General features: G+C 45.8%; 1 protein-coding gene across 4 annotated transcripts in view; it reads left to right on the top strand.

Moving 5' to 3' along the window:
- Positions 1-12,317, top strand: part of nt5c2a (5'-nucleotidase, cytosolic IIa) — a 65,899-nt gene extending 53,582 nt beyond the window's left edge. For all 4 annotated transcript variants that reach the window (XM_073027102.1, XM_073027101.1, XM_073027100.1 and 1 more), the window contains 6 exons: positions 978-1,044; positions 1,438-1,608; positions 2,404-2,455; positions 2,702-2,762; positions 3,204-3,380; positions 10,326-12,317. In XM_073027102.1, coding sequence (XP_072883203.1) covers positions 978-1,044; positions 1,438-1,608; positions 2,404-2,455; positions 2,702-2,762; positions 3,204-3,380; positions 10,326-10,574 — 777 coding nt within the window. In that variant the 3' untranslated portion in view covers positions 10,575-12,317. The remainder of the gene's footprint in view (positions 1-977; positions 1,045-1,437; positions 1,609-2,403; positions 2,456-2,701; positions 2,763-3,203; positions 3,381-10,325) is intronic.
- The last annotated feature ends 404 nt before the right edge of the window (positions 12,318-12,721 follow it).

The raw sequence follows: 12,721 nt of genomic DNA, 5'->3' as shown, positions 1-12,721 counted from the left end.
AAACTGAGTTACAGAGAAAGGTTGAATATGTTAGGACTTTATTCCCTGGAGCGTAGAGGAAGGGAAATTTGATAGAGGTATATAAAATTATGATGGGTATAGATAGGGTGAATGCAAGCAGGCTTTTTCCACTGAGGTTAAGGGAGAAAAAAAAACAGAGGACATGGGTTAAGGGTGAAGGGGGAAAAGTTTAAAGGGAACATTAGGGGGGGCTTCTTCACACAGAGTGGTGGGAGTGTGGAATGAGCTGCCAGTTGAAGTGGTAAATGCGGGCTCATTTTTAACATTTAAGAAAAACTTGGACAGGTACATGGATGAGAGGTGCAGGTCAGTGGGACTAGGCAGAAAAATGGTTTGGCACAGCCAAGAAGGGCCAAAAGGCCTGCTTCTGTGCTGTAATGTTCTATGGTTATGCACAGACAAGATGAACCAAGGGTGTAATTTTTTGTGGCTATCCAATCAGCTGCTGAGGCCTGACAATTATTCCCCAAACTCGTGTTACCTTCTTACCTCTAATTTTTAAAAAAAGCTGAAGATTCCATGAGCTTTCCCAACATCCTGGCACCTGCCAGTGCTGTTCCTGGAGCTCCTTCTGTTCAATCTTCACTACCCCTCCGTCCTACAACACCTACTGTATGCCTACCCAAAGCTCTGGTGAGTCTGGAACTCCTGCACGTTGTTCCTCTTCTCACTGTGGGTGTCATCAGCTGCAGGCTTCGGTGTGATAGTCCTTGTTCCCTGGAAACTCAGTGGTGCTGCGTTTGGTTTGAGATGATCCTGATCTCTCGGGAAAGATGTGACTGAGAGCAGTGAGGCCCCTGCTCTGAAGGTGCAACACTGGGATGTGCCAGCCTGTGCTGAGGGCGAGGACACAATCAGTGTGCATGAATGGATCTTGAACCCTGAGGTTGAGGAATACATCGTGTGTGGGAAGCATCCACTAATAGAAAGTCTCCAATTCACTTGTTCCCATGTAGACAACTGGCCACTTGAAGATCGGGACACATACAGGACCTCTGCAGCACGGTGTTGTGTACTCAGGAGGTGAGTGTCCAGCAGGCTGCCTCTCTGACCCTGCTATTACAGTGACATTATATGCAAGCTAATATTGGGAGCTGCCAGTGTAAACCAATTCTACTTCCTTCCCTGGGGGTGAGTGGGTTTTGATTGTGGGCAGACAGTGGGGGTAGAAAATTGGGTTTGCACAGAGGAGGGCTGAGGCTGCCTGTGGTGGGAGTAGGACACTGGCTCTGGGCTCATTTGGAGGTACCTAGCAGATCAGGTAGCATCGCAGAGGGAGATGGGCAGGTAATGTTTGGGTTGGCCCTCAGCTGATGACATTATGTGAGCTGAATCCAGTAATTCTGCACCAACTCTAAGGTGAAACGAAAAAGGTTACATGATCCTGATTGTGTGTGTGTGTGGGGTGTTTTCCAGGTTCTTCGGATATTATGGGGGACCTGCTGGGAGCAAAAGGCAAAGACATTCTGTATATTGGTGATCACATCTTTGGTGACATCCTGAAATCAAAGAAACGGCAGGGCTGGAGAACATTCCTGGTCATCCCCGAACTGGCACAGGAGCTGCATGTCTGGACAGACAAGAGCAGTAAGACCACGGCACCTGCACATGGCTTCTGGCTGTTCACCTACCACTTTCATAATAACTGGATTGGCAATCTGCAGCAGCTCTGCTTCAGCTACTCATGTTCTGCACATAAAGAGGGTCGTGTGTGTCAGACTGATGTGGGGAGGATGAGCCCAGGGAATCCACGAGAAGGTGGTACTTTGGATTAGAAAATGGCTTGGGAGAGTGCTGAGGGGATGTTGGTGACAAGGGAGGTGATGGGTGTGTACTGAGTTACCATGGCAACATGTTGTGTTGGGTTCCTCTGGGGAAGTAACGTGTTTACTGGGTTTGTCAGGACTCACTTCCTTACCTTTGACACAAATTACAAATGACTTGGACTGGATTGTAATCAAGTGGATGGATACGGAGATGTGCAAGGAATGGAGACAGCAGAGGCCCACAGATCCCCAAAAGGGGCTGAAGCCAGTGGGATGCTTGCTTTGAAGTTATGAATGTAGGAGTGGAAGATGGTGCTGGGACAGTGTAAAAGTCTACTTATGAGGAAAGGCAGACTTGGCCAGTGAGGCTGATGGTGGTAAAGTAAGTGTTCTGCTCTGGTTGAGCAGAAAGCCCTGTTCTTGTGCAGAGATCAGTAATTAGGGGCAGTGAGGAAGCAGCACTAACCTCTGCTGTATCTGCGGCCAGCATGGACTGGTTGGGCTGGCTGCCTTTTGTGCTGTGAGTTGCTGATTCTCACTGTTGACTAATGCCTGTCCTCTGCTCCTTGTGTTGTCTGTTCCTGTGAACCACTGCTGACTTCCCTTTATTTTCCAGGCCTGTTTGAGGAGCTACAGAGTCTGGACGTGTTTCTGGCAGAACTCTACAAGTGAGTATGGAAACAGTCGTCACAAGAATGAGTTACCCGGGATTACTGAAAGCAGAATAATCTTTTATTAAAAAAAACCAACTCAAATAACACCAAGGGGCTAAACCATTCACTCAGTGGGTAACTGACCTCAGTTTGTTGGTGGAAACCCAGTAAATCTTCTACACTCATAACTGCTTGTGCTGATGCATTTTCCAGTGTTAATGTTAGTGTCCCTGAGTTTTCATTGGTGTTCTCCCCCCACAGACACTTGGACAGCAGCAGCAACGAGCGCCCTGACATCAGCGCCATTCAGAGACGTATCAAGGTGAGATGAGGGCTCCTTTCTCCCAGGGTTGAGACTTCGATCCCCAAAGGTTCTGCCAGGATATCAAGGGAGGGACTGACACTGATGGCCGGTGCTTGGCCATCGATCCCTGTCTCAATGGCCCTATCTGTTTTCCTTTCCATCCAGTCCCCTCACTGGAACTCGTGCCTACAATCAGAGTTGCATAGCCCTTGCCTTGCTCTCCCGGCATGCAATGAGTGACTCTTGTATTCAGGTTATTCCGTAGTGGTCACAGTGCCCGCCCACCCCTCCCTGCCCTTCTCACCCTGAGTACCTGGGACTTGCCATTACTTAAATCGAACACCAATTTCTTCTGGTCTGATGACTGCTGGAACTTCTAAATGTGGAATTGCAGAAAAGATGGGGTAATTTTAATCATTCTTGAATGGATTTTCATTCCTCCTTTCTGCCTCCATGCAGAAAGTCACTCATGACATGGACATGTGTTACGGGATGATGGGGAGCCTGTTCCGCAGCGGCTCCCGGCAGACGCTCTTTGCCAGTCAGGTCATGCGCTATGCAGATCTCTACGCAGCCTCGTTCATCAACCTGTTGTACTACCCTTTCAGTTACCTCTTCCGAGCTGCCCACGTCTTGGTGAGTACGTTACTTATCAGAAATCTGGGTGTCTTACTTTGTTCCACCACACTAGGAACAAAGCAAGAATAAGATGGGGCAAGTGATAGTGTAGGGGAGCACTTTGCACAGTGCTCACAGCACCATGATCATATTGCCATTCGTTTAAAGGTAATTATGGAAAAGGATATATTTTGCCCTGGGTTGAGATTCTAAATGGGGGGAAAGGCCAATTTTTATGGTATCAGAAAGGATATGGCAAGTGTGGACTGTTTTCTGGCAAAGATGTACTTGGTGAGTGGGAGGTCTTCAAAAGGGAAATTTTGAGAGTATAAAGCTTGTATGAGCCTGTCAGAATAAAAGGTAAAGATAACAGATTAGGGAACCTTGGTTTTTGAGAGATATTGTAGCCCTAGTTAAGGGGAAAAAAATGTTTTTAGCAGGTATAGGCAGGTAGGAGCAAATGTGCTTATGGTGTATAAGAAGTGTAAGAGAACAGGAGGGCTAAAAGAAGGCATGAGGTTGCCCTAGCAGACAAGGTGAAGGAAACTCCTAAGGGATTCTACAGATACGTTAAGAGCAAAAAGATTGCAAGGGGCAAAATTGGTCATCTGGAAGATCAGAGTGCTAGTACATGTGTGGAGCCAGAAGAGATGGGGAAATCTTAAATGATTATTTTTGTATCAGTATTTACTCAGGAGATGGACACAGTCTACGGAAGTGAGGCAAAGGAGGGTGGATAAATCACAAGGGACTACCAAGATGTTTCCTCAGACCCTGTAGGAGGCAAATGCAGAAATTGCAGGGGCAGAGATATTTAAGTCATCCTTAGTGACAGGTGAGGTGCTGGAGGATAGTTAATGTTGTTCTGCTGTTTAAGAAAGGCTTTAAAAATAAACCAGGAAATTATAGGCCAGTGAACCAGGTATCAGTGGTGAGGTTTTTGTAAGGTATTCTAAGGGATTGGATATGAGTATTTAGATAGATGGACTGATTAAGGATAGTCAGCATGGCTTTGTGTGTGGTAGGTTATGTCTAACCAATCTCTTTTTTGAGGAAGTTTGAGGAATTTTTTTGAGGAAGTTACCAGGAAAGTTGATGAAGGCAAGGCAATGGATGTTGTCTATATTGACTTTAACAAGGGATCTGACCTTGCTAAAGTCCCAAGTCCCACATGGGAAGTTGGTCAAGAAGTTTGTTGCTCAGCATTCAAGCTGCGGTAGCGAATTGGATCGTGGGAGAAGTTGGAGTTGATGGTTGCCTCTCTGACTGAAGGCCTGTGACTAGTGGAGTGCTGCAGGGATTGGTCCATTGTTGTTTGTCATCTATATCAGTGACCTGGACGTTAATGCGGTTAACTGGATCAGCAAATTTGCAGATGCAGCTAGTATTGGGGATGTAGTGGACAGAGGGGAAGTCTATCAGAGCTTGCAGTGGGATCTTGACCAGCTGGAAAATGGACTGAATGGCAGATGGAATTCAGTGCAGTCAAATGCAAGGTGTTATACTTTGGTAGGACCAACCAAGGTAGATCTTACACAGTGAACAGTAGGACCTTGAATGGTGTTGCAGAACAAAGGGATTTAGAATACAAATTCATTGATTTATGAAGGCCAATGTGCCAAAAGCTTTTTTATGACCCTATCTATGTGTGACACGACTTTCAAAGTATTGAGTACAGGAGATGGAACATTATGTTGAAGTTGTATAAAACATTGCTGAGGCCTAATTTGGAGTACTGTGTGTGGGTTTGGTCTCCTACCTACAGGAAAGATGTAAATAAGGTTGAAGTCCGGAGATAATTTACAAGGAGGTTGCTGGGATTGGAGGACCTGAGTTATAAGATTGAATGGGTTAGGACTTTATTCCTTGGAATGTAGAAGATTGAGAGGAAATTTGATAGAGGTGCGCAAAATTATGAGGGGTATAGATAGGGTAAATGCAGGCATGCTTTTTCCAGTGGGACTATAACTAGATGTTATGAGTTAAGGGTAAAAAGCTTGAGGGGAACATGACAGGACACTTCTTGATCCAGAGGGTTGTAAGAATGTGTAACAAGCTGCCAATGTAAGTGATGCATGCAAGCTCGATTTCAACACTTGAGAGAAGTTTGGATAGGTACATTGATGTATGGAGGGCTCTAATTCTAGTGTAGGTTGATGGGAGTAAGTAGTTAAAATGGCTAGCCACAGATTGACAATGGTGAAACCCTGAAACATGGAACATAGAATAGTACAGCACATTACAGGCCCTTCAGCCCACAATGTTGTGCCGACCCTCAAACTCTGCCTCCCATATAACCCCCCACCTTAAATTCCTCCATATACCTCTCTAACAGTCTCTTAAACTTCACTAGTGTATCTGCCTCCACCACTGACTCAGGCAGTGCATTCCACACACCAACCACTCTCTGAGTGAAAAACCTTCCTCTAATATCCCCCTTGAACTTCCCTCCCCTTACCTTAAAGCCATGTCCTCTTGTACTGAGCAGTGGTGCCCTGGGGAAGAGGCGCTGGCTGTCCACTCTGTCAATTCCTCTTAATATCTTATACACCTCTATCATGTCTCCTCTCATCCTCCTTCTCTCCAAAGAGTAAAGCCCTAGCTCCCTTAATCTCTGATCATAATCCATACTCTCTAAACCAGGCAGCATCCTGGTAAATCTCCTCTGTACCCTTTCCAATGCTTCCACATCCTTCCTATAGTGAGGCGACCAGAACTGGACACTACTCCGTGTTGCCTAACTAGAGTTTTATAGAGCTCCATCATTACATCGTGTCTCTTAAACTCTATCCCTCGACTTATGAAAGCTAACACCCCATAAGCTTTCTTAACTACCCTATCTAGCTGTGAGGCAACTTTCAGGGATCTGTGTACATGTACCCCCAGACCCCTCTGCTCCTCCACACTACCAAGTATCCTGCCATTTACTTTGTACTCTGCCTTGGAGTTTGTCAGTTTGTCCTTCCAAAGTGTACCACCTTGCACTTCTCCGGGTTGAACCATCTACCACTTCTCAGCTCACTTCTGCATCCTATCAATGCCTCTTTGCAATCTTCGACAATCCTCTACACTATCTACAACACCATCAACCTTTGTGTTGTCTGCAAACTTGCCAACCCACCTTTCTACCCCCACATCCAGGTCGTTAATAAAAATCACAAAAAGTAGAGGTCCCAGAACCAATCTTTTGGGACACCACTAGTCACAACCCTCCAATCTGAATGTACTCCCTCCACCACAATCCTCTGCTTTCTGCTGGCAAGCCAATTCTGAATGCACCTGGCCAAACTTCCCTGGATCCCATGCCTTCTGACTTTCTGAATAAGCCTACCATGTGGAACCTTGTCAAATGCCTTACAAAAATCCATGTAGATCACATCCACTGCACAACACTCATCTATATGCCTGGTCACCTCCTCAAAGAACTCTATCAGGCCTGTTAGACACGATCTGCCCTTCACAAAGCCGTGCTGATTGTACCTGATCAGACCATGATTCTCTAAATGCCCATAGATCCTATCTCTAAGACTCTTTTCCAACTGCTTTCCCACCAGACGTAAGGCTCCCTGGTCTATAATTACCTGGACTATCCCTACTACCTTTTTTGAACAAGGGGACAACATTCGCCTCTCTCCAATCCTCCAGTGATGAGGACATAAAGATCCTAGCCAGAGGCTCGGCAATCTCTCGCGGAGCAGCCTGGCGAGTATTTTGTCAGGCTCCGGGGACATAGCCAACCTAATGTATTTTGACAACTCCAACACCTCCTCTCCCTTAATATCAACATGCTCCAGAACATCAACCTCACTCATATTGTCTTCACCGTCATCAAGTTCCCTGTCATTGGTGAATACTGAAGAGTATTCATTGAGGACCTCGTTCACTTCCACAGCCTCCAGGCACATCTTCCCACCTTTATCTCTAACCGGTCCTACCTTCACTCCTGTCATCCTTTTGTTCTTCACATAATTGAAGAATGCCTTGGGGTTTTCCTTCACCCTACTCGCCAAGGCCTTCTCATGCCCTCTTCTTGCTCTCCTCAGCCCCTTCTTAAGCTCCTTTCTTGCTATCCTATATTCCTCAATTGACCCATCTGATCCTTGCTTCTTAAACCTCATGTATGCTGCCTTCTTCCACCTGACTAGATTTTTCCACCTCACTTGTCACCCATGGTTCCTTCACCCTACTATTCTTTATCTTCTTCACCAGGACAAATTTATCCCTAACATCCTGTAAGAGATCCCTAAACATTGACCAAATATCCATAGTACATTTCTCTGCAAAACATCATCCCAATTCACAAACGCAAGTTCTAGCCTTTTAGCCTCATAATTTGCCCTTCCCCAATGAAAAATTTTTCTGTCCTCTCTGATTCTATCCTTTTCCATGATAATGCTAAAGGCCAGAGAGGGGTGATCACTGTCCCCCAGATGCTCACCCACTGAGGGATCTGTGACCTGACCTGGTTCGTTACCTAATACTAGATCTAGTATGGCATTCCCCTAGTCGGCCTGTCAACATACTGTGACAGGAATCCGTCCTGGACACAATTAACAAACTCTGCCCCATCTAAACTATTGGAACTAATCAGGTGCCAATCAATATTAGGGAAGTTAAAGTCACCCATGATAACAACCCTGTTATTTTTGCACCTTTCCAAAATCTGCCTCCCAATCTGCTCCTCGGTATCTCTGCTGCTACCAGGGGGCCTTTAGAATACTCCCAATAGAGTAACTGCTCCCTTCCTCTTCCTGACTTCCACCCATACTGACTCACGAGGATCCTGCTACATTACCCACCCTTTCTGTAGCTGTAATAGTATCCCCATCCAGTAATGCTACCCCTGCCCTCCCCCCCCCCCCCCCCCCCCACCCATCTCTTTTAAAGCACTGAAATCCAGGAATATTGAGAATCTCATTCCTGTCCTGGTGCCAGCCAAGTCTCTGTAATGGCCACAACATCATAATTCCATGTATGCATCCAAGCTCTCACTTCAACACCTTTGTTCCTGATGCTTCTTGCATTGAAGTACACACACTTTAGCCCTTCTACCTTTACACCCTTTATTCTGCTTCTCTTTATGTTAGATCTGGCTTCACTCCATGCACTTCTTCCACAGCTCTATTACTCTGGGCCCCATCCCCCTTGCAAATTAGTTTAAACCCTCCTGACAAACCTACCTGCAAGGAGGTAATGGTAGGTGAAACTGGGTGGTGGTGTAGTGAAGGGAATCTGAAACCAGAGGACAGAAGACCATGGAAGGAAGGGGTGGAGCATCAGAGGGAGGTGATGGGCAGGTAAGGAGTTAAGGTGAGAGGGGAAACGGGAATGGTGAAAGAGGAGGGGCAATTACTGGAAGTTCAGGAAATCTATATTTATACCATCAGTTTGAATGCTACCCAGATGGAGGCTATCTACTGCATTTGCTGCTTCTCTCAGTTCCTCCGTCTCTGCCACATCTACCCTCAAGATGAGGCTTTCCATTGCAGAACTGCTGAGATGTCCTCCTTTTTCAAAGAAAGAGGCTTCCCTTCGTCCAGCATCAACCCTGCCCTCACTGCATCTCTTGCATTTTGTGCACATCTGCCCTCACGCCATTCTCCTATTGCCACACCTGGGATAGGGTTCCTCTTGTCCTTGTCTATCACCCCACTAGCTTCCGCATCCAGCACATTATTCTCCATAATTTCTGCTGTCTCCAACAGGGTCGCACTATCATGCAATTTTTTCCCTCCCCTTATGTCAGTCCATGGCCGCCTCTACTGTCACTTATATTCTGCCTGGGCAGCCTTCAAACAATTTCTCAAACTTCCAGTGATTGCTCCCCCTCCCTTTACCATCTCCTTACCTGCCCATCACCTCCCTCTGGTGCTCCACTCCCTTCCCTTTCTTCCACGGCCTTTGTATCAGATTTCCCCTTCTCCAGCTCTCTTCTCTTTCACCAATCTACTTCCCTAGCTTTTCACTTCACCCCACCCCCTGGTTTCACCTCTCAACCTTGTACTACTTCCTCTTTCTCCACCCCCCACCCACCCTCTTACTGACTTCTCCTTTTCCGGTTCTGATGACGTTTCTGGACAAGAGCCTTCGACTGTTTACTTTTTTCCATTGATGCTCAGTACCTCCAGCATTGTGTGTGTTGAATCTGTGGAATTCATCTTCATAAACTGTTATGGAGGCCAGGTTATTGAGTATATTTAAGTGGAGATTGATAGGGTGTTAGAGGATAGGAGATTGAGGTTGATAGGTATGATAAATCAGCTACAATGGAATGGAGGAGCAGACTTGATGGGCCGAAGTGTAATTCTCCATCTGTGTCTTATGGTCTCATCAGCTGGTCTGTAGACATTGTGGTATATGATCCCCTATTTGGGTGAGTGGCACCAGTTGCATATCAATACAGTACAGACATGTGATCTACAGCAAACAGGGAGGCAGGGGAGTGCATAAACTGCTAAGTTTACATTATGCTCCCTGTCCATTTGGTGATCGTGAATTTGATGGTGAGCAGCGTGGTACAGCAAGGTTGGGAAAGGTTCAGCATTAGCCAGCTGGGTGATGACTCACTGGTCCTGGCAGATGGGCCAGTCTCCTGCCACATCAGAGTACAGGATATTCCTGGCTGCAAACAGTAATTAGGGTGCAGAACTTAATCTCTGCTACAGCTAACAAAATGCAAAACAGGAGTAATTTAGAGCAAAGGGCATGTGCACTCAAATCACAAGTAGCCTTTGTCTTCTCCCCAACACCCTGTACTTTTTGGTTCCTCTGCGTTACTCCTCTCTGTCCTGCAAAGGTCTTGGTCTGACCTTTGCACATTTCACCTTGATGTGTGTGTTCTATTCTTCCCTTCACTGTTGCATCTCCTGGCCTCCTCGCCCCCCCCCCCCCCCCCACACACACACACACAATGCTGCTTTGTGCTCCCAATCTTCATGATGTTCCCCTTGCTTTGTCCTTTAGATGCCCCATGAGTCCACTGTGGAGCACAGCCATGTGGATATTAACTATGTTGAGTCTCCAATGGCAACACGTAACCGTTCAATGGGCTCGGCGGATTTTAAAGGTACTGAGTTCAAAAGGCACCAACTGACCAGATCAATCAGTGAGATCAAACCGCCTAATCTTTTCCCACAAACTCCACAAGAGATTACACACTGCCATGATGAAGATGACGATGAAGAGGAGGAGGAGGAGGAAGAGGAGGAGTAGTACTGAAACTCAATCCTGACCCCACCCCATGGAACTGAAAAACAGTTTGAGGCATGCACAATGAAGATGGCGATGCAGTTCACAAGGGCAATCAAGGATTCAAAGGAACAAGAGTTGGTTTTAATTCTGGAAAATTAACACCTCATTGACTTTTTCAATTTTTCCTGAGTGATTTAGCATTATACAACTGTTTTAATAATGGGTCAGAAGTTTGCATTGAGAGTGTGATCATGGATGGGGGAGACTGTGCTGAATAGTATGTCATTGCTGTGATGGGAAGGTAGTGATCGTGTGATTCAGTCTGTAATCCCTTGATCTCTGATTTAATGTAATCCAAGGTGGAGAGAAAATGCTTGTGACAACTTTGAATGCAAGTCCTTTCACTTCAGTAACTTATGGACCTGTTTTGTAGGTCCAGTTTTTTTTTTGAGGTGGAGGGGAAGAGGTGTGTGGCATATTATGAGTTAAGTATCTCAATCAAAGCACAAATGAGTTGGGACTGGGGCAGTGGGTGGGGTGGCGGTCTCACCCTTCACTCTTTATACTGTATGACTATGCAAAGTAGAAAATGCAGAATCCACCAGGGACAACATGGCCTTGCTGCTCAGGCCTATTAGACGTTAGTATGGTGCTTCCCACATTCCTTGGTTGAATTGAGCCTCTGCTTGGGAAGTGTGAGCACCACAAAAAAGCCCAGCTGTAGCTTTCTCAGCAGAATCAATCTATTCAAACAATCATGTATAGAAAAGAGTTTCACTCTATGCCTGATGGGGTGGTGTGGAAGGAGCTTCTGTGTCTGACTCAGGAGTGCATGATGCGAAGGTGTGGAGAGAGCTTCGCTCTGTGCCTATCTTGATTGTTTAAGGTGTCGGCAAAAGAGCAGAGCGACTGCCCTTTGCACACCAAACTCTTATCTATGTACGGTTTGAGAGAGCTTGGGGTTGATGAGCTGAGGTTACAGACAGGACCTACTGCACACAGTACGAACCAGCAGCAGGACCAGAGTACATTGCTCTGTCAGTCCACAATGCTGACGTGGACTAAAAGGGGTCACTGTGTTCTAATTCTCTTGTTTATAGAGGTTGATTGTTAAACTAACAAGTAGTCCAAAAATGTGCAAATTTCTGTGATATTCTAAATGTGTTGTAGGTAAATGCTGCCCCCACTTCTAGATTCAGTGTGAAAATTCATAGGTTAGATGTTTTCCATCCCAGTGCCTCTTGTCTGCCATCTGGGCATGGCCTTCCAGATAAATTCTCCAGTATTAGGTTGCCTTGAAATGCCTTGAAATCAAAAAAAAGTTGGTATTCTGAAGATGCTGCCATTGAAGCAGTGGGTGTGTATACACCTGTTAATTTAACATCTTACCTTTTTCCTCTGGTTAAATTAAAAGGTGTTTGAATACAACTCCGTAAAGTTACAGCTGATTGTCTGTGATTCTGAGCAGTGAACCACTGGACAGTACACTCTCAGCCCCTTGTTCAAATCTCCTCACAGAACTGATGAAAACAGCAACTCTGTAATTCAGTGGCATGTGAGAGAACCACTTCACAAGATGATTTGTTAAGGCTCTGGTTCTGATTTCAAAATTGCACAGAAGCCTGGGATTACAGGTTCTAGCTCAGGCACAGACCAAACAGAACATGCTTCAGAGTTTCCTCAGAGCTGTTCAGATATCCTCTTCCACTGTAAAAATGTATCTGGTTCCATTTGTAAAATAAATAAAATATTCAATACAAACAGCATCTCTTCTCAGGGTTGAAAAGAGGATTTGCATTCAAGGTAACGGGATAAGTTCAAAGGAGGTATATGGACAAGTTCTTATTTGCTACAGAGTGGTGAGTACCTGGAATGTGCTGCCTGAAGTGGTTGTGGAGGCAGAGACGATACAGAGTTCTTCAAAAAGGCTCTTGGGCACTTGAAAATGTAGGGAATGGAAGGATACGGGACATTGTGAAAGGCAGAAGGGGTTGGTTAGTTGGGCAGTTAGTTTGACATGTTGTGGGCTGACGGGCCTGTTCCTGTGTGACTGAGAAAGTACTGTGCATACTCACTAATTAGGCAGGCCAAACCACAGCACCAACTCAAAGGTCATTAAAATCAAGGCTGATCCAACTGCAACTATGCCAATATTTCTCAATGCTACT

Source organism: Hemitrygon akajei, chromosome 23 (genome assembly GCF_048418815.1).
Source record: "Hemitrygon akajei chromosome 23, sHemAka1.3, whole genome shotgun sequence".
Lineage (NCBI taxonomy): Eukaryota > Metazoa > Chordata > Chondrichthyes > Myliobatiformes > Dasyatidae > Hemitrygon > Hemitrygon akajei.
This window is presented reverse-complemented; position numbering and strand designations above follow the sequence as displayed.